General features: G+C 54.0%; 2 protein-coding genes across 6 annotated transcripts in view; one reads left to right on the forward strand and one right to left on the reverse strand.

Moving 5' to 3' along the window:
• The first annotated feature begins 1055 nt into the window (after positions 1–1055).
• On the forward strand, positions 1056–15355 carry GDI2 (GDP dissociation inhibitor 2). The gene is made up of 11 exons (XM_084206311.1): positions 1056–1220; positions 8489–8596; positions 9176–9275; positions 9845–9979; positions 11346–11544; positions 11811–11942; positions 12288–12387; positions 12994–13165; positions 13921–14065; positions 14239–14293; positions 14367–15355. The coding sequence occupies exons 1-11, from the start codon at positions 1176–1178 to the stop codon at positions 14520–14522; spliced, it is 1347 nt and encodes a 448-aa protein (XP_084062437.1). The 5' UTR covers positions 1056–1175; the 3' UTR covers positions 14523–15355.
• Positions 15356–16351: 996 nt separating this feature from the next.
• Positions 16352–20317, reverse strand: part of TASOR2 (transcription activation suppressor family member 2) — a 34437-nt gene continuing 30471 nt past the window's right edge. For 4 of the 5 annotated variants that reach the window (XM_084205349.1, XM_084205348.1, XM_084205350.1 and 1 more), the window contains exons 20-24: positions 19878–20031; positions 19120–19225; positions 17911–18089; positions 17506–17617; positions 16352–17225 (exon numbers count right to left, since the gene is read on the reverse strand). In XM_084205349.1, coding sequence (XP_084061475.1) covers positions 17222–17225; positions 17506–17617; positions 17911–18089; positions 19120–19225; positions 19878–20031 — 555 coding nt within the window. In that variant the 3' untranslated portion in view covers positions 16352–17221. The remainder of the gene's footprint in view (positions 17226–17505; positions 17618–17910; positions 18090–19119; positions 19226–19877; positions 20032–20317) is intronic. The other variant, XM_084205347.1, reaches the window with a different exon arrangement.

Raw genomic sequence — 20317 nt, forward strand, 5'->3', positions numbered from 1 at the left:
ATGCAGCCTGATTTAGGGGTGTTTGTTGGGATAGTTGGCAAATTTCCCATCAGAAGTGGTTCATGGGATGCCTGGGATGGGATGGAAAAGCATCAGATGTGGAGGGATTGGGGGGGTCCAGTTAAACCCCCCTCAACTGAGGAACCCCCAAACTGAGGAACCCCTCATTTAAAGACCCCACTAAACTGACAACCCCCCCTAATTTAAGAACCTCCCTCGATTGAGGATGCTCCCCAGAGAACTCCCTAAACTGAGGACCTCCCCAATATTAAGGAACATCCCCAAAGTGAGGATCTCCTTGAAATTAAGGATCCCCCAAATAGGGGACTCCCCCCAAAAAGAATCCCCTTCAGTTGTATCCCTCACTAATGCGAGGTCCCCCAAAATTAAGATCCACCTCCAAATAGAGGATCCTCCCCTAAATTGAGGAAATGCCCCCCAAATTGGGGACCCCCTAAATGGAGGATTCCCCCCCCAGACTGAAAACTCCCCCAAACCTAAATAGAGGAAGAATACCCTAAATAGAGGAACCCCCCAGGTTCAGGAGCCCACCAAAACTGAGGGCCCCCAAACCTAGGTCTGTCCCCCAAGAAAGAACCCCCCATAAATCCAGGGCCCCTCTCCAAGTGGAGGAAATTCCCTAAACTGAGAAATCCCCCAAACTGAGGATCCATGAAACCTGAGGACCCCCCCCCGATTGAAGGGGCCCCCTAAACTGAGACCACCCCAAATAAAGGACTCCCCCAAACTGGGGACTCTCCCAAATTAAGAACCCCCCAAAGTGAAGTCCCTCCCAAATTGGGAACCCCATAAATTAAGGAGCACCCCCAAATTTAGGGCCCCCCCCCCCCCCTAAAGGTTCCCCCTCTGCACACACCGAGCTCGTGGGGCGGCCATTGAACTGCGCATGCGCGCCGCGCCCCCACCACGGTGGCAGCGCCGCTCGCGCGCGCATCGCTCCCGCCCCTTGAGTGACGGCGCCGCCGGCCAATGGCGTGGCATGTCTGGCCGTGATTGGCAGGCGCGTGGGCGGGGCGCAGGTGGCCCGGCCCCGCCCCTCCCGGCGCGGTCCCCTCACGGCGGCGGCTCCATTTTCTCGCGCTCCCGCGGCCCCCGCGTAGCGCTCGGTTCGCCTCAGCCCCGGCCGAGAGACCCCCGAGACACCGCGCGCCGCCATGAATGAGGAGTACGACGTGATCGTGCTGGGCACCGGCCTCACGGTGAGGAGCCGCCGCCGTTCGCTCGCGCCTCGGGCCTGCTGCGGGCGGCCGCCGCCCTGCCCCGCCCCGCCGCCCCCCCTCCGCCATCCCCCGGCTCCTGCGGCTGACCCCCTTCCCCATCTCTCACCCGCCCCGGCGCCGCTGTCCTTTGCCCGTCTATCACCTGATCATCCCCCCCCTCAGCCTGGGTTTGAGCCCCCCCCGCCTGGGGCGCTCGGGTCTTTATCCCCTCCCCCAGGGTGTGCGGTCCCCTCCCCAGTCTCTCACCTGATTATCACCCCACTCGCCTCATTCATGTCGTTTTCTTCAGCTGTCACCTGTCCATCGTAGCCCCCCCGCCTCTATCTGGATTCTTCCCCCTGTCCCCATCCCCAGAATTACCGGGGGTCTGGTGTATGTGACACGCTGGGGGACCCCTGGGTGCTTTCCCCTATCATTAATTATCACAGCACCCCCTCGGCTTCAGTCCCACCCCCACCCTGGATCCTTTCCCATTCATCTCCAGCCCAGCCTGGGATCCTTCCCCTCCGCCCCTCAACATTACCCCGGGGGTCTGGTGCGTGTGACCCCCCCGGGGGACCCCTGGCTCATTTCCCCATCGTTAATTCTCACAGCACCCCGCAGCTCCAGTGCCGTCCCCACCCTGGATCCTTCTCGCCATCCCTAACTGGACCCCCGGGTGGGGTTTTTGTATGATTTATAGTTATATTTTACAACAGCTCTTCGTGTTTGGATATACCCCCGTTCCCGATCCCCGCCGTTCCCAGGGGGCCCCAGGAAATGCGGTTGTTTTGCAGAGGGAGGGCGTGGGGAGACTCGGACAATAAAACGCCGACGGGCATTTATTGCCTTTTATTTATTTTTTAAATTATTACCTTATTTTTTTCCATTCACGCATCTCTCCCCACGCCCCCCCCGTACCACAAACCTAACGTGGCTGCAGGTCCGTGCAGGGTGGAGGCAGCCGTGGTTATCCCCCCCCTCTCCATCCCCATTCCCGCTCCGCCTTTGCAGCCTTCGGCTCCATCCAGCCCTGACTGCAGCAGGAGGGGGATGGGAGGCTGGCGAGCCTGTCAAATTTCCCTTATTCCCCCCTCCAAAAAAAAACCCCTTTCCTGCGATGTGGCTGCATCCCGGTGATCCCTAAGGAGAGCTGACAGCTGATGGGGGTGCGGCGGAGGGAAGGGGATGAGCCCTAGTGGGGCTTTGTCCTATTGTGGAGGATGCAGCCCGCGCCGCAGACAGCCCTGGGGAAAAAAAACATGGCAGTGCCGCTGCCCGGGAGGTTTGCAGGAGGATTTCTCCCGGTTCCTGCATCCCTGGAGGCCAGGAGATGCCACGGGAGGGCAGATTGCAGGTTACAAATGCGAGGCATTGTTTGGAGAAAGGAGGAAGAAAATCCAATATGGTGGAAAGGTTTTCCTCCTTGTGGAACTGTCCTTTCCTGCTTTTGTTCCTTCCTGTTGGTGGGGAAAGGTGGCTGGACAAAGGGATCTCTGGGCTTGGTCCCAGAGGGATTTCTCCCACTTCCCCTGGGGATGGAGGTTGAATTGAAATCTAGGCGTTTCCTCCCGTGGTTTTGGTGCTGTGATTGATGGGGCTGCTGGCACAGGACCCCACCGAAGGCACGGCTGGATTATCATCCCCCTCTTTTGGGTTGGGGGAGAAGGGTAGCACACCTGGAACGTGGCACAAAGGAAAGGTGGAAGGTGTGTGAGTGTCTGCTGTGGGGACACCCAACTTTCCCAGTTGCTTTCATTCCTTTCAAGGCTCTTCTTTGAGGTGGAGGAATGGCTTAGGAGGAAAAAGCTTCTTCCCTTTGATAGGGAAAGCTGGAGTCTGTCCTAAAGCCTGCCCCAGCTCAGCAAGGCAGGGAAAGGGACTTTTGGGGAGGTGAAATATAATGAGCTTGTAGTGAAGGGGCCTCCAATAGATCCGAGCCCCATTAAAATGTTAATTTATGCTTTAGTGTGAGCGGGGTATCAAGTTGGTGAACGCAGGGCTTAATCTCAAACTGACAAATGCCAGTGTAAATTTGACAAAAGGCCTCTTGTGAAATCACTTTTAAGACAAGCTCCTGCTAATGAGCAGCGGTTGAGTTAAAAGGAATAAATTAGGGCCGTATTTTAAGGTGTGCTGACCAAACTCCAGAGCCTGGGAATATCCAGGAGTTCGGATTTTGCTTCTGGTGTGCTGGCTTTGCCTCCGAAATACCAATTAGGGTGGACTTCGTCTTGTCTTGAGCAGCTCATGTGGAAAAGAATGGAAACCAGAGGTGCTGGTGCAGCCATCCCAGAATTCCTGGGCTTGGCTCAACCATTGTGGCTGGTGAGTGGTTCAGAGCAGAGCTGGATCAGGCTGGGCTGAAGGACTCCCCTGCTCTCAGGTGAAGCTTGAAGGTTGCTCCTCCAGCTGTGGTAGCAGTGGAAAAGGATCTGGTACCTGTGGTACCTGAGGAGAAGGAGCTGGAAACACATCCAGTTGTTCCTTTCCTTTTCCAAAGGAGCTGTCACAGAAGTGGTCAAGCTGGTCCTGGATTCTGCTGCTGGAGCCCCATCAGGCCCCTGTTCCAACTCTGAGGTTGTGTCTCTGCTGCTGATCTGGAGGTTTTTTTTCTTTTTCCAAAGGGAAAGTTCAGTTGTTGGTTTAAAGAGGAAGAATGAGTTGTTGGAGGCTTTGTAGAAGAGCACAAATACATCCATTGTAGTGGTCATTCTGGTTGGGTCTGTGGGGCCATCGAGTGCACGTGTAAATTCCACTGGGATGGATCTGGAAGTGCAACATGAATATTTCAGGTGTTAATCTCTTCCTCTACAGTAATGAAGGACTAAAGGCAGCTTTAGGACTGGGATTACTGGCACTCAAACTATTTCAGCTTTTCCCTTCTGTGTGCTAGTCAGAGACCCCATTGCAGTGCCAGCTCCAAGAGGTGTTTTAGCCCTGTGGGGAAAAATAATCCTGAATTACTGCTGATACAAGTCCTCAGACATCCACCAGCTGTAGGGAACTCCATGGCTCCTCCTGCTCCCTCCTGCCTGGATCAGTGTGAAGTTAGAGATCTGCACGAGAGCTGGTAGATCTTCCAGCTGCCTCATTCCTGGTGGGAATGACTTTTCCAGGCTGCTGGAGCTTTAATAGCTTTAAGGTCCTTGTCTTAGGCTTTCTGTGTGCATCATGTGTGGCAGATTAGGGATCATCTTCCTGCAGCCCTACTGCACACACTCGTTTTTAATCTGGTGCAGTGGTCACAGACTGGAGAGCTCCTCATGGCTGTATTTTCACACCTCTCTTTTCAGTTCAGGGAATTTCCCAGCTCACCCTAATTTCCACCTCTCTGCTGTGGGAGCGGCTGGGTACTTCCTTGCTGGGTTATTTCAGAGTGGGATGTTGTGCCTGGTGACAGGCTCTGTTATCTGCCCTCCCTGCTTCTACAAAGTTATTTTCCATGAATTTTGGGGATAATTGAACGCTCCAGTTGAGCCCCAGTAGGTGAATGCTCTGTTCCTGCTGAGGTTTCACTCTCTGCAGGCTGAACTAAGCTTCTTACCTGCCAGCTGCCTCCCCATGTTAAAGCTATTCAAATCCATCACAAAGATACAGATTCACTTTCTGCAGGAGCAGAGGAGCCAAAGTCGTTGGTTCAGGATATATTTATTCACACAGGCCCAGGCTGTGTGGCCTGAAGAGCCTCAGAGTGACTGTGAGTACCATGTGGGAGCGTCTGCTGTAGGAGACACCCAACTTTCCTAGTTGTTTTCATTCCTTTCAAGGCTCTTCCTTTGAGGTGGAGGAATGGCTTAGGAGGAAGAGCTTCTTCCCTTTGATAGGGAAAGCTGGAGTCTGTCCTTTGCATCACGCCCTGGTTGCAGAGGGGATTGTTGCAGTGCAGTGAGGAGTTGTTTTGGCAGTTGTAGCATGAGCAGAGCTTTGGGTCCGGTGGTGAGGGGTGGAATTGCCCGTGTCACTGATCCAGGTGACCCTGCCTAGGTTGGAGCAAGGATCTCCAGAGGTCTCTTCCAAGCCCAGCCACTCTCTCTGTGTGACTCTCTGGCCACAGCAAGCCCTGCCTTTCGAAGAAAGAGTCTGGCAGTGCCAGAGCCCGTTCCCGAAGCTGAAGGGATTTTGCTTGTTGCTCAGTGCCCAATCCTCCCCTCGGCGCCGTTACAGGAGCTGCGCTGGCTCGAGTTTCCATCGGGCTGTCTGAGCCTTTCTGAACTGCCGCCCTACTTGGAGAAAATCCACAGAAACCTCCTTGCTTCCCTCCATTCCTCAAGGCCTCTGCATGCACAAGGTCTGGTCATGACCAGCTCTTGCTCTCCAGGGAGGGGCTGATGGTCTTAAGCAAGCATGGAAACACCTCCAAGTTACTCCTTACTTTTATTTCCACGGACTCCCAGTGGATGTGCTGTCCCCACATTCCCAGTGCTGGTTTCTCCCTGGTTCCCTGGCCATTTGCAGCAGACGACATCGACGGTGCTCAGATTGTTCATTCAGCAGCACAATGAGCTCCTGGGAGCTCGTAACCTGAACTGGCTCAGGCAGTGCATTGTAGTAGCAGCGTGACTGCAGTTTGCATGGATTCTGTTGGATCTGGATACCCGGAGCGATCCCTGCTGTGTCCTGGTGCTGCTGTCAGCAGCTGCCCCCTGTTCTTGTTTGGTGGTGGCGACGTTTATAAAACAGCAAAAAACGCACAGATTTGAACTGTGACACTTCCCCTTTTTATTTGCGCTCTAAACTCTCCCCAGCCCTCCCCTTATCAGCACAGGCCGTTTGTTTTCCTCGCTCCCTGACCCAAATGACAGCGTCACACTTCAAGCGGTTCCTGGTCCCCCGGCCAGCACTGCATCCAAAGGAATTGCTGAGCTGGGAGGATAAATCCATTGTGCAGCCCGGGTGCTGCATGGCCATCATGGCTGCAGAGGGAAGTGGCCTGAAAGGGCTGGGCAGGATTTCAGAGTGCTCAGTGAGCTTGGCTTAAACAGCTGTGTGATAGCTCCACCTCCGTCCCCACAGCAGCGTTCAATGGGTGCAAACGAAGAGTGGACAGGAGCTTAAGGCCTTTTGTGTCTTCTGCTGGTGCCCAAATTCACTCCAAGGGATGCACACTCCCTCTTCTGGAAAGACAGACCAAGAAGTGCTTTGAGGTTAAGTTGGTGACTGAAATCAGCTGACATCCAGATCAATGGATGTGGCTTGTGCAGCTTTTTTTCCATCCCTCCTTTTGGAACTTACTTAGTCGTGAAACCCTGGTTGGCTTCCTTGTGGCTCAGCTCCAGCATGGACACTTGCAGTCCTGTGCCACCATCTGGCCGAGCTGGTGAGCCAGGGTTTTGGGAGATGTTCCAGGGGCATAAATCACAGGGCAGAGCAAGAAGTCCAACCACAGAGCTCTGTGAGTGTAACTGCTTGGTGATGAGGCCCTTGGTGTGACAGTCCTGCCTGGGGTGTGGTTCATCATTAATGCTGTAGCCACTTTTACTCCTGTGGTTACTCAGCATTGTAGGCTTTGAGTAGTGACTTCACATGGGGTTTGGTGCAGCTGTATCTGCTGGGAGGATCTCTGCTTGCTCCAGCCTGTGGGGAAAAAAGGAGGGACCTTGGAAGGATGGTACAGTGGAAGGAGCAGCCAATGGATCATGGAGAGCTTTTGTGGGAAGCACTGTGGCTCACTACTCACAGTCCACGTGGTGATCGTGAAGCCTTGTGGGCATCGTGCTGGAAATCTTCCATGACTTCAGGGACTGAATTCTGAGCGTCCTTGCTGTGCGTGAGGCAGCTCCAGCTTTGCTCCTCGGGTCCTTGGCTGGATTTTGGTGACATCCTGGTGGGTGACAGACTGGCCAGCAGTGCCCTGCTGTCCCAAGAGAGAAGGTTTTTCCATTGCCACCTGGAAGCACCAGCACAGCAAATTCTCAGCCAGCGATCCCTGCACCTGCAGATGTCTGACCTTAGAACAAAACAACCCCTGAGAGCTGCTGTGGCTGGGAAGTTGATTTTACAGCTTCCTTTACAGCAAGGATTGACTGGAGTCAGGATTTACACAAACAATCCGCAGTGGGAAACTCCTGGTGTTTGTGGTTTTCCTGCCTGACACCTGCACTGGTCAGTCTGGAGCTGGAAATGAACCTCCTGCGCTCCGCAGGAGGGGGAAGTGACCCAGGGGGAGACTCCTGCCTGAGGTGCTTGTGGAGTAAACAGGAAAGATCTCCTGGAGACACATCTCTGCAGGAGGGCCAGCCTGCCTGCAGCAATCCTGTCAGATGTGCAGTGGTGGCATCTCTCAGCAGCTGGGTGAGGGTTTCAAACTGAATGAAAGGTTTGCAGTGGTTTGGGTGGAGAGGACCTTAAATACCATCCTGCCACAGTTGGGACACCTTCGCTGGACCAGGTTGCTCCAAGTCCCCTCCAAGAAGCCCCACCCATCACGTGAGATGTGGCCAGGACCTACCAGAGAGATGGTGGTGAGGAATGGGAGCTCAGCTGCAGCCAGAATTCTGCTGCTGGAGGGAGCTGAGGCAGAGCAAGATCAGTAAAACCTCCAAGCTAAGCTGTCCTAAGCACACAAACATTGAAGTTTTTGTTAAGCTCTTTGGCTGGGGAATGCCAGCACCGGTGCAAAGTCGTGTTTTAATGGGGATTTAGCTGTGCAAGGCCTGAGCTGGTTCTGCAGACTGTGTGTGCTCTGTGTGGTGCTGCAGTCACACACAGCAGCTGATCTGCTGCTCCAGGAACCTCAGTGTGCACAGAGCAAGGAAAGCAGAGCTGAGCTGCTAAAGCACCCAAATGCCTTCATTTATTCTTTATGCTGCTCTCTGAGAGAAGCTGTTGATTATCCTGAGTGTCCCAGTGTGGCAAATATTAATAATTGAAGTTCTGAGGAGACTGATTGAAGTCCAGGTATGATTTCATTCTCCTGCTGCCTCTCTGTGGACATCCTTAAACTGATGGCTGGTGCCTTAGATGACAAATTTTCCTTTGGCTCAAATACATGAAATTCAAAAAAAAAATCCTCTAGGAAGCCCTGATAGGTGGTGGTTGTGCAGGGATCCAGCCTACACACAATCTCTGACCTCTTGCTTATCTTGCCCAGAGCAGACATAAAATTTATTAAGAGGTTAATCTGCCTCCAAGAGGTTCCTGAATTCTGGAATGAGGCAGCTGCTGTGCAGCTGCAACGGAGCTGTCTGAACATGCTCTTAGGAAAAATGGGAAGGAGGAGGCTCCAGTGCAGCTGACCTGTCCCTTGCATCCTTTCCTTCCTGCAGGAATGCATCCTCTCCGGGATTATGTCAGTGAATGGAAAGAAAGTCCTTCACATGGATCGGAACTCTTACTATGGAGGGGAAAGTGCTTCCATTACACCCCTGGAAGATGTAAGTGTGGAGAGACAGCCATCCATCCTTGTGTCCTTCCTGGGTACACAAAGGGCTTTATTCCCACTTAGCCTTGGGCTGGCTTCACATTAATGACTCTAAGGGTTTCCTTTGAGTGAGGAAGTTTTATGGCACTTCCTCAGCAGGTAACAGTGAGGAAGATGCCAGTGTGGGGTGATTGGAGTTGGTGGGTTGTGCTTGTTTGCTGTAATTCCCAGTTGGAATCTGAGCAAATCTGAGCATGGAGCATTCCAGAGGTGTTACAGCTGGGTGTTAAAACTCTTCAGCTAAATTGTAAATTGGACTAAGAAATGTCATGCTAAACAATTCATCAGGTTCACATATTCCCAAAGCCTGGATGAGCAGAATTACACTGCCTACTTCTTACTGTAATAATTCACTGGATGTGTTTGTGTGTTCCAAACTCAGATTGGAGCTAAAACTGCAGCCAGAAGCTGGCTCTGAAGAGCTTGTGTTCAGCCTGGAGCTGTGGGGGTGGAAAGTGTGTCCATGTGTGGGAGAAATGACACCCAGACAGATTTCCTGGGCTATAATAAGTTCTGTATTCTCTCTGCAAAGCTCTACAAAAGGTTTAATCTCCCGGGAACTCCACCAGAATCTATGGGGCGGGGAAGAGACTGGAACGTGGACCTCATTCCAAAATTCCTTATGGCTAATGGTGAGTGACCCTGAGCTCCCAGATATTCCTTGGGCTGCTGCTGGGTGCTGGAATTGGACAGGCACTGTCAGTCCTTGTAATCCTTATCCTTGAATCTGTGTGCTCCAGTACTGGAGTGCTCTAGAGCAAACCCCCTATCAGTGAAGTGGTTCCCAGTGCAGGGCCAGCTCCCTTTGCCTAAAACAGCCCCTGGCTGCTGGAATCTCATCCTGGAGCACCAGGGGATGGATGGATGGATGGATGGATGGATGGATGGATGGATGGATGGATGGATGGATGGATGGATGAATGACGGATGGATGGATGGATGACGGATGGATGGATGGATGACGGATGGATGGATGGATGGATGGATGGATGGATGGATGGATGGATGGATGGATGGATGGATGGATGGGGCAGTGTCTGGCTCAGGGCTGCTGCAATGGAAGAGCTGATCGATCCCAGCCAAGGCTCGGATGCTTTAGTCCCAGCCTGTCTTCAGCCTGCAGTGGGAATTGAGCGTGGGGAAGGGTTTGTTGCCTTGGGAGCTGCTGTGTCTGTGTTTGACTGTGCCAAACCCCTTGCAGGTCAGTTGGTAAAGATGCTGCTCTACACAGAAGTCACTCGTTACTTGGACTTCAAGGTGATCGAGGGCAGCTTCGTCTACAAGGGAGGAAAGATCTACAAAGTTCCTTCCACTGAGGCAGAAGCTTTGGCCTCCAGTGAGTAGCTGCACCTTACCTGTTCCCTCTGAATCCCCTAAATAGAGGCAAACCCATCCCTTGGGGTATTCTTGATGCTCCTCGTGTGTTAAGGAGCATCCTCAGGGTTCTCCTGCACCTCTTTGTCTTCAAACACCCCTTGCTGTGAGCCTTGGGTTTGCTGAGCCCTGTTTTCTTGGAGCTCCCAAGCTGCCTGTTCAGTGAGATTCTGCTGAGAACCTGGCAGTGTTTTCCTTCCTCAGGAGGTTCCATCTGGGGCTCATGCTCCCAGCTCTGCCATAAATATTTGATGTCATGTCCTTGTTGGAATTGTGTGTGGGAAAAACATTGCAGGCAAATTGGAATGACTAATTCCGACCTGTGGCACCTCAAACCTTAATTGTTGCCTAGTTAGATTTCACTCCTCAAATAAAGCTAATAACAGTGTGGTGAAATCCATTAGGATTTAGAGGGCATTCCATGAGCTCCAGACGTGGGATGTGTTCAGGAGCACCTCTGAAAAACCTTCTGATAAAGTGACTCCTGCAGTTAAGGCCCCAGATCTGTAGGTCTGAGCCTTCCTCATGGCAGATGTTCCTGTGTGCTGAAGGGATCAGGAATTCCTTCACTCTGGCCATGTCTCCTGTGTGCTCTCCAAGACACTCATCCTGGCAGGAGTGGAGGTGCTGCCTCTGCCCTCACAGTTTCAGTCTTGCTTCTGCAATTTGTGGAGAATTCAAGTGCAGAAATGGTGTCTTGTCCAGCCTCATGTTTGGGGTTGAGGGACAGGACAAAGGGGAATGGCCTTAGGCTGAAGGAGGGCAGGGTTAGACAGGATCTGGGGAAGGAATTCCTGGCTGGGAGGGTGGGGAGGGGCTGGAATGGAATTGCCAGAGCAGCTGTGGCTGGCCCTGGATGGATCCTTGGCAGCATCCAAGGCCAGGCTGGACACTGGGGCTTGGAGCACCCCTGGTGTCCCTGCCATAGGGGTGGAACTAAGGCCCTTGAAGGTCCCTTCCAACCCACACCATTCATTGTTTGAACACTCAGGAGTTCTTTACTCACTGCTGATAATGGAAAAGCCACAAAAGTCACTGAGGATCTGAGTTGTGCCAAACGCCTGGTTCTGCTGAACTCTCACAAATCCTGGTTCTGAATTCTCACAAATCCTGGTTCTGAATTCTCACAAACCCTGGTTCTGAATTCTCACAAACCCTGGTTCTGAATTCTCACAAACCCTGGTTCAGCATTCTCTCAAGCCCTGGTTCTGAATTCTCACAAACCCTGGTTCAGGATTCTCTCAAGCCCTGGTTCTGAATTCTCACAGACCCTGGTTCTGCTGAATTCTCACAACCCTGGTTCTGAATTCTCACACCCCTGGTTTTAGGTTTAATGGGTTTGTTTGAGAAGCGCCGCTTCAGGAAGTTCCTGGTGTACGTGGCCAACTTTGACGAGAACGACCCGCGGACCTTCGAGGGCGTGGATCCCAAGAAAACCACCATGAGGGATGTGTACAAGAAGTTTGACCTGGGCCAAGATGTCATTGACTTCACAGGCCATGCCCTCGCTCTCTACAGGACTGATGAGTAAGTGGGGGTGATCAGTTGCTCCCCCAAATCCCAGGATTTGGGGTTATGATGGGATTGATCGTTTATTTTAAACTCGGAGGGTTCCTGAGCAAAACTTGTGCCACCGAGCGCTCCTAGAAGGGAACTGCCAGGGAAGCACTGCCAGGAGCAGCTGGGGGCGGGGAAGCAAACCTCATGGGAAGTCAGTGTTTTGCTCTCTGGGTGTATTCTGCTGGAAGTGCTGGTTGGGGAAGCATCCCAAATGATGTAACTGTCCTTCCCAGCTATCTAGATCAACCCTGCCAAGAAACAATCAACAGGATTAAGCTGTACAGCGAGTCACTGGCTCGATACGGGAAGAGCCCCTACCTGTACCCCCTCTATGGCCTTGGAGAGCTGCCCCAGGGATTTGCAAGGTGAGCACTTGGCTTTCACTCCGGGTTTCCTCCAGTGGGGTGTGCAGTGGAGTTGGCTGTGTGGAGTCACTGCTTGAGCTTCCAGAATGTGATGCTGCACAAAATGCTGTGGTCCTTAATGGTTCTTTCACTTAATAGATGGTTCCTCCACATGAGATTCTTTCTTTGTGGGCTTGTTCACCTCTGGATTTGCTGAGAGATGCTGTTGGTAGAGTATTTATCCCTTGTGTTTAAGCAAAGGATTTTGAGGAGGTTTAAGTCTGAGGAGGGGTTTATCTACCCCGGGGACTGGAAGGGCAGTTCAGGTCCAGCCCTGGAGGTGCTGAAGGGATTTTCCTGTTGCAGGCTCAGTGCAATCTATGGAGGCACCTACATGCTCAACAAGCCCATCGAGGAGATCGTCATAGAGAACGGCAAAGTGGTCGGGGTCAAGTCTGAGGGGGAGGTACGGACCCTTCCCACCTTCCCTGCTCCCCTCCCCACATCTGCCCCTCAGAACTCACATCTTTTGGGTTTGATCACAACTAACACACAGAAAACCATTTTTTAAGCCCAAGGGCCAGGTGTGCTGGGTTGGGGCTGTTGTCCCTGTGCCAGCTCGCTGAAGGCACAATGTCCTGATGGCCAGAGTGCTCAGCATCCCTGCTCCAGGATTGGGATGAAGTCTCATGGGCTGGCAGTGAATAATTCAGGAAGGGAGCTGCTCCTTGTGTCCAGCTCGGATCCAGCTCTGCCCTTGGCATTCTCAGCTGCTCTGACAGCTGGCACGTGGCTTTCCTGCAGCTTCTCCACCACCTGGCTGGATAGAACTGGGAATGCTGCCAGCTTGGGAGCTCTGAGTGGGCACTGATGGGACAGTTGAGCACTTGCTGGTGGGATAATGTGTCCCTTGGGGTGGGAATGACATGTCCTGGCCAGGAACAAAGGTGACAATCCATGCCAGAGACCAAAGTGTGCGCAACCTGGAGGCTTCAGATTGATAAATTGTAAATTATTACTGGAGAAACCATTTCTGATGTGAGCTGGGTGATGTTTCCACGTTGGCGCTCAGGTGGCTCGCTGCAAACAGCTCATCTGCGACCCCAGCTACGTGTCGGACCGTGTGACGAAGGTGGGCCAGGTGATCCGGGTCATCTGCATCCTGAGCCACCCCATCAAGAACACAAACGATGCCAACTCGTGCCAGATCATCATTCCACAGAACCAGGTCAACCGGAAATCAGGTGCGTGCAGGGCTCAGCAGCGGGGCGAGGCAGGGCGGCGCTCCCCGGCCGGCCTGGGGTGAGCTGGGGATCCCTCAGGGACAGGGACACCTCGTGCCCTGCTCCAGGGGCTGCTAGGGCCCAGCAAGGCTGAGCTGCACTCAGGGGAGGAGTCTGTGGTCGGAAAACCTTGTGAGGAACCTGCAGCAGGAAGGGCCCCAGACTGGGAGAGGTGGGGGGAGGGCTGCGGGGAGGGGCTGTTTGACCTGGAACAGAGCACTGGGAATCCCCACTGGGAATCCCACCAGATTTTGGGAGCCATCATGGGAAACTGAATTTTGGGGATCTCCCATGTCCAGGCTGCTCAGCCAGGAGATGAGAGCATGTAGGGCAAGGATGGGACTCACTGCAGGTTCTCTAAACTATCCAGGGGGTGCCAAGTGTCAGGGCAGTGGGAAGACATGGGGGCAGTGTTTTGGGATGAGACTGAGGAGGTTTTGGGATGAGGCTGAGGAGGTTTTGGGACGAGGATACAGGAGGTTTTGGGATGAGGCTGAGGAGGTTTTTGGGATGAGGCTGCAGGAGGTTTTGGGATGAGGCTGCAGGAGGTTTTGGGATGAGGCTGAGGAGGTTTTGGGATGAGGTTGGAGAAGGTTTTGGGATGAGGCTGAGGAGGTTTTGGGATGAGGTTGGAGAAGGTTTTGGGATGAGGCTGAGGAGGTTTTGGGATGAGGCTGCAGGAGGTTTTGGGCTGCAGCTGTGCCCTGTCCCCTCAGATATCTACGTGTGCATGATCTCCTCTGCTCACAACGTGGCGGCGCAGGGCAAGTACATCGCCATCGCCAGCACCACCGTGGAGACCGCGGACCCGGAGAAGGAGATCAAGCCAGCCCTGGACCTCTTGGAGCCCATTGAGCAGAAGTGAGTCCTCAGGCAGCCCCTGTCCCTCTCTGCTGGCACATCAGGAACCTGCCCAGGGCTGTTCAGGCTGCGTTTGCTCAGCACCCTGAGCGCTGCCCTTGCATCGAACTCCTGCTCTGAGCCCATCCTTTTTCCAAACCAAACCAAACCAAGGCTCTTTCTCCCTTCTCCAGGTTTGTGAGCATCAGTGACCTGTTTGCACCGACCGACCCAGGAACCGAGAGCCAGGTGAGTGAGGGCTGAGCCGGGCTGGGAGGGGACGGGCTCCAGCTCGGGGCTCCAACGCTGCTTCTGCTTCCAGATCTTCATCTCGCGCACCTACGACGCCACCACCCACTTCGAGACGACGTGCGACGACATCAAAGATATTTATAAGAGGATGATGGGATCAGAGTTCGACTTCGAGGAGATGAAACGCAAGAAGAACGACATCTACGGGGAGGAGGAGCAGCAGTAATGAGAGTCTCTAATTAGGAGAAGTTTAAATCGGCTAATATGAATATATAAGGAACTTAATGAACACTGTACGAAATTCAATATTGTAAGGCCTGCTTTTGTAATCCCATCTCTGAGAGATTGAAGAGTACTGCACTGGTAATGTTCCCTTTTTGGATATCATGTGTTAATTATTTCATTCTAGTAGGGCTGCTGTCCAGAATCTGGCAAATTCCTGACTGATATTCCTGACTAACCTCGTAAGCGAAAGGCAGACTGAACTTACTGTTATTATTTTTGCAGACGTAGACGTGGGTGCAGATTTGAGATAACTCATTGACAGCTGTGTCTTACCTTGTCTTTTTAATCATTTGTAAAACATCCTTCACAATCCTGTGCTTCTGGTGAGCTCGTAGATGTGACGCTGATGTCACTCAAACCTGATATCAAGGAAAATAGAAACTGAGCACTCCATTATTGTGGACAGCATCCCTAAAAGTCTCTCCCATCAATCTTAACTCTGTGGCAAAGTTGTATCATGGACAAAGCCCACACCTATTGTAGCAGCAAATGTTGGCTTCGTTCTGGGCACAGAACTTAACCTCCACTTAAGCTTCTAAACCCGTTTACATCGGTTGGGACACAGCTGTGCCTCAGGCTCCTTTGTGTTTTAATCTTAATAAAATTGAGAGAACAAATTACAGAGCAGGCAAGATGTGGAAGTATTTTCTGTCCCCTGGTGGCTTCTCGGATGGACCAAACGGCGCTGCGGTATCGGCATGACAGAGCCTGTGCTTCTCGTGTCTCCTGAAGGCTCCAAATGATTTCTGTACTGCGAAGTAAAGCCAAATTCTGGAAACCAGTCCTGGCCTCTGGTCTGATTCACTTCAGTTCCGGGAGCAGCAGCTCCAGGCTGAGATCCTGCAGCATCTCTGCCTGCCAGGGGTGAGACGGGAGCGTTTCCTGCAGGAAAGCCTTTCTTGGTTCCGTCGTTCTTTCCAGGCTGTGCTGCTCTGGCTGCCTTTGGTGGGGCAGGTGTGGCTCAGGCTGTGCTGGCACAGTCTCCATTCCCTGCAGCCACCCCAGTGCCACAGCTGGAAACAGCAGCAGCAATAAAGAATTCCTGTTGGGCTGCTCTCCATCCTCAACACGAGCTGTTCAATCCTGAGCGATCCTTCCCCATTCCCTGGCTGGCACAGCTGTGCCAAGTGCCAGGAGAACCCAGGAAAAGCCTTGGAGCAGCTCTCCAGGGTGCCTCAGTGGCTTCCCCTGGCACCATTCCCACACAGGAACTGGGGTCTGATCCTATGGCGGTCCCAAAGCTGAGCTGAGCCCACCTGGGCCTTCCTTTCTCCTCCCAGCCAGGGCTTCTGGCACTTCCTCCTCCCCAGGTGCCACTGGCAGGAGCAATCCCGAGGTGCCACTTAAAGGAACACTTCCTGAGGTGCCACTGGCAGCAGCAATTCCGAGGTGCCACTTGCAGGAACAATCCTGAGGTGCCACTTGCAGGAACCCTTCCCACCCTCAGCTGCTGGGAGTGGGGTGGGGAAGTTCCCTCTGGGCCATGCCCACAAGCCAGGTGGAAAAGAAATCCTTGGATGATCCCATTATCCCTACCTGCTGCAACCTGCTCATTCCTCTGGTTATTCCATCCTTCCTGCAGGGAAGCACAATGGGATCCATCATCCAGGAGCCCACCATGGTCTTGCTCACTCCTTGCTGCTTCCCAGCCTCTGTCCCAGCTGGAAAATCCCCTGCCCTCTGTTCCCCTGCTGGAAAGGCTGGATGCTGAGCGGGATCCCCTCTCCAGAAAGCAGAGCTGTGTGACAAATCCATTATTTTGGAGGTTTTATTAATCAAACTTTACAAAGTCATCCTGTACAGAACGGCCTGGATTGAAAATCGAGCTGAAGGACGCCCCTGCCCCGCGGAGCCGGGTCAGGAACGGGGCTCAGCCGTGCTGCTCCCCCATAAATAAAAGCTTATTCTGTTCCTGCAGCCCGGCTTCCCGCTATTTACAAGGATTCCAGTGCTGGGATTCCACGAGTCCCAGCAGGGAACCGGTACCAGGAGGCAACGGGGGTGAGCTGAAATGTAGTGTGGGCCTGAACAGCAACAACCACGTGGAAAAGGGATTTGTTCTCATTCCTCATCTTCAAGTAGACTTTGGGAAATTCATCTGCCTGCTCCAACGGCAGCTGCACGAAAATACTTGAAACCATTTCAATAATTTAGCTGTACCGTAAAAAGAACCTTTCCTACGTGAGCCTGCATGGCAGGGAATGAACCCCCTGAGGATTTGCATTTCCTACCTTTAAATAAGATTTATGTACAGAGCTAAACCCGACTTTCCCCCACCTCCAGCAGCTGCTGGGATCCACTGGGATGGATGGTGGGGATCCACTGGGATCACTGGGATCCAGTGGGATTGATTGGGATGGATGGTGGGGATCCACTGGGATCACTGGGATCCAGTGGGATTGATTGGGATGGATGGTGGGAATCCACTGGGATCATTGGGATTGATGGGATGGAAGGTGGGGATCCAGTGGAATCACTGGGGCGCACTGGGATTAATGGGATTGACTGGGAGGGTTGGTGGGGATCCACTGGGCTGGTTGGGATCCACTGGGATGGAGGCGATGTCCCCCACAGGACCGGGATGCCCAAATTGGTGCCACAGGGCCTGCGGAAGAGCCGTGTCCTGGTGGCTTCACTTTGTCACCTGCAACACAGAGAAGTGGCCCAGGTCAGTGCCTGGCACCCTGTGGGCAGTGCCACCCTCCTGCAGAGCCTCTCCAGGGCCAGGCCTGGAGTTTTTCCCGTTTTCCAGCAGTGCCAGGCGTGGCTCTCACAGATCCAGTGCTGACTGGCAGATGCCACATCCAGCACTCTGGGATGGTCCCTGCCCTGCTGCAGGATCCCAGCTCCCTGCTGAGCACCCCACACACAGCCCTGAGCTGTTCCCAGCTTTTTGGGATCAATCCCAAGCTTTCCCCACTTACCAGTAGCTTCTTCTAAAGGGAGCAGCCACTTTCTGCACCGTCTCGAGGAAGGTGGTGATGTCAGCCACAAGAATTCCTTTGCTTTCCAGGACCTCCCTGCAGCTGGGATTTTCTGCAAGGGCAGAAGCAGCAGCTCCGTTAATTCCAACAGAGGAGGTCGTTCCTAAACCTGTGGGAACTATCCCCAAACCCCACCGTGGCTGCTCTGGCGCTTTGCCAACAGCCTCAGCCACCCACAGGCTCCAAAAAACGCTGGAATTCATCAACCTCCAAAACTCCTTTTCACCACTCACACCTGACCTGCACCTCGAAGAAGCGATTCCTGCAGTAGAACAGGGATGTTTTATCCCTCCCCCATCCCTCCCCAGGGCCCTCTCAGACCTGCAGGGTGTGGGATCCCCTCACCTGTGAGGAACACGGCGAACCTGGCGCGGACGTGCTGCACCTGCAGCTCCAGCAGGCACTGGGCGCGCCGGGGCTCGGGCGCGGAGTCGCAGCCGTGGAAGGGCAGCAGCTCCAGCAGCTCTGCCCCCTGGCACCACCTCAGCAGCAGCTGCTTCTTCTGGGCACCGCCATCATCCCTGCTGAGAGGGGCACGGGCAGGGCTCAGGGGCTCGCTCCCTCTCCGTCCCTTCCCAGGGAACGAGCAGGGAGGGTGGGATCTGCCTTTCCTGGTGGATTTTCCAGCCCCACGGGTGATGTTCTGATCCAAAGTGGAAAATTCCCCCCTGCTCCAGGGCTGCCTGTGCTGGTTTTGCCTGGGGTTCGCTCCTTTTCATCTCAGGAGCTGCTTTTGGGGTTTGTGCTGGGAGCTGTGGGTAGGTCAGGGAGGGTTTGGAAAGCCAAGGCTGCTCCTCACTCACCCCATAGGCCTGGGGGACACAAGGCCAGGACAGGTGAGTGCCACTGTCCCAAGGGGTATTCCAGAGCCTGGAATCGGGCTCAGGATATAAAGCTGGGAGGAGGAGAAGGAAGAGGGGATGTTAGGAGAGGTGGTGATGGAGCCTGGCTTTCCTGGGGATGGCCTGTGATGGGAAATGGGGATGAATTCCTTGGTTTTTCCCAGCTTTCCCTTAACCTGCTAAATGATTTATCCCAACCCAGGAGTTTTCTTACTTCACCCATCCATGGATGAACCCATGCCAGAGCAGCTCCATCTTCAACCATTCCTGGTGGGAACTGGAGAAGCAATTCCCTCTCTGCACCCCCAGCTCAGGGCCCCCATCCCTCCCCAAATCCCAGATGTGATGGGGCAGGAAAAGGACCAGAGGGGGCAGAGCCCCAGGAAGGTGCCCTGAGCTCCAGGGGTGTGTCAGGAGCTGGGATGAGCTGCTGGGAAGGGAGGGAAGTTTGCTTTGGGAGTTTTGGCAATGTGCAGCTCCTCAAGGGAAATCTGTGCCTCTGCAGGAGCCTGCAACACTCCCTGAAGGCATCTCTGCCAAGGAGCCAGGGAAGAGCCTTATGGAAGCCCAGCAGGGAGCAAGGAGAGCTGCCAGAGCTCTGCCTCATCCAGGATCACATCCAGGACAACGTTCCAGGCCATCTGATGCTCTCCAGGTCCCAAGCCCTGCTGCTCCATCCCAAAAATCCCCCATTTCCAGGCAGAGCCGTTACCTGAGGTCTCCTCTGAGCTTCTTGCTCTCCCTGTGGTGCAGGAGCCACTTCCACCTCCCGCTCCTGTTCAGCTTCTCCAGCACCTTCACCACCTCCTTCAGTTGGCCTGAGGGGACACCAGAGCTCAGGGTGGGTGGGCAGGGGGACCTGGGGATCTCTGGGCCCAGCCCTGCTCCAAGTGGGGCCACCTGGGGGTGCTCAGGACTTTGTCCAGGGGAGCTTTGAGTCTCTGCAAGGATGGAGACTCAAACTGCACAGGATGGGGAACTGGGATCGTGTCCTGGTGTGATTTTTTTCCCTAATATCTCTAAGGACACGTGCAGCCTTCTCTGTCACCTCACTGAGCATCTCCCAGAAGAGGTGGCTCTCTTTTCTCTGCCACTTCCCACTAAGGAGCTGAAGGCAGCAGCAAGTTCTCCTCATTTTTCCACTGGATATTGGGAAGGAATTCCTGGCTGGGCTGGAATTGCCAGAGCAGCTCGGGCTGCTCCTGGATCCCTGTCAGTGTCCAAGGCCAGGTTGGAGCAGCCTGGGACAGTGGGAGGTGTCCCTGCCATGGAATTGGATAATCCTTAAGGCCTCTTCCAACATAAAGCATTCCATGAGTTTCCAGGCCAAACAAAAACAACCCTGCCCTGTCCTGGGGACCCCCGAGCTGGGCACTCCATCCCAACGGGATCCAAATGCCAGAGAGAGGGCGAGAACTCCCCTGGAAACAGAGGCAAGGGGAAGGTTGGGAATGTGTCACCGACACTCACCCAGGGTCACCTTTTCCAGCAGCTCCTCGTCGGACACCACGAATCCTCCAGCCTGGAAGAGCTCCTGGAATGTGTCACCTGTCACCTCCTCGGGATCGTCCACGCCGGCGAACACCACGCTGGGACAGCGCTTCAGCTCCAGCAGGCACGGCACCTGCTCCAGGAACAGGGCTCTGGGAACAGCCCAGCCCAGCCCAGCCCAGCCCAGCCCAGCCCAGCCCAGCCCAGCCCAGCCCAGCCCAGCCCTGCAGCATCCCAACATTCCTGTCCCCACATCCCACCCAGCGCTGCACGCAGAGATGAAACATTCCCTGGAACAGGTGAGTGAGGGCGAGGCTGGACCAGGGAAGCCCAACCTCACTGCTCTGCTCCAGCTCTTTTACTGGATCCTGGGATGAAAGCCCAGGGCTGGGAGGAGGAGAAGGGGCACTCAGGCTCAC

The sequence above is a fragment of the Fringilla coelebs genome, assembly GCF_963513975.1.
Source record: "Fringilla coelebs genome assembly, chromosome: 5".
Taxonomy (NCBI): Eukaryota; Metazoa; Chordata; class Aves; order Passeriformes; family Fringillidae; genus Fringilla; species Fringilla coelebs.

Coding starts and splice junctions, on each gene's coding strand:
- GDI2 (XM_084206311.1), top strand. CDS start 1,176: ATGAATGAGGAGTACGACGTGATCGTGCTGGGCACCGGCCTCACG. Junction 12,388..12,993: donor GGGTCAAGTCTGAGGGGGAG/GTACGGACCCTT, acceptor GTTGGCGCTCAG/GTGGCTCGCTGCAAACAGCT. Junction 13,166..13,920: donor CCAGGTCAACCGGAAATCAG/GTGCGTGCAGGG, acceptor CTGTCCCCTCAG/ATATCTACGTGTGCATGATC.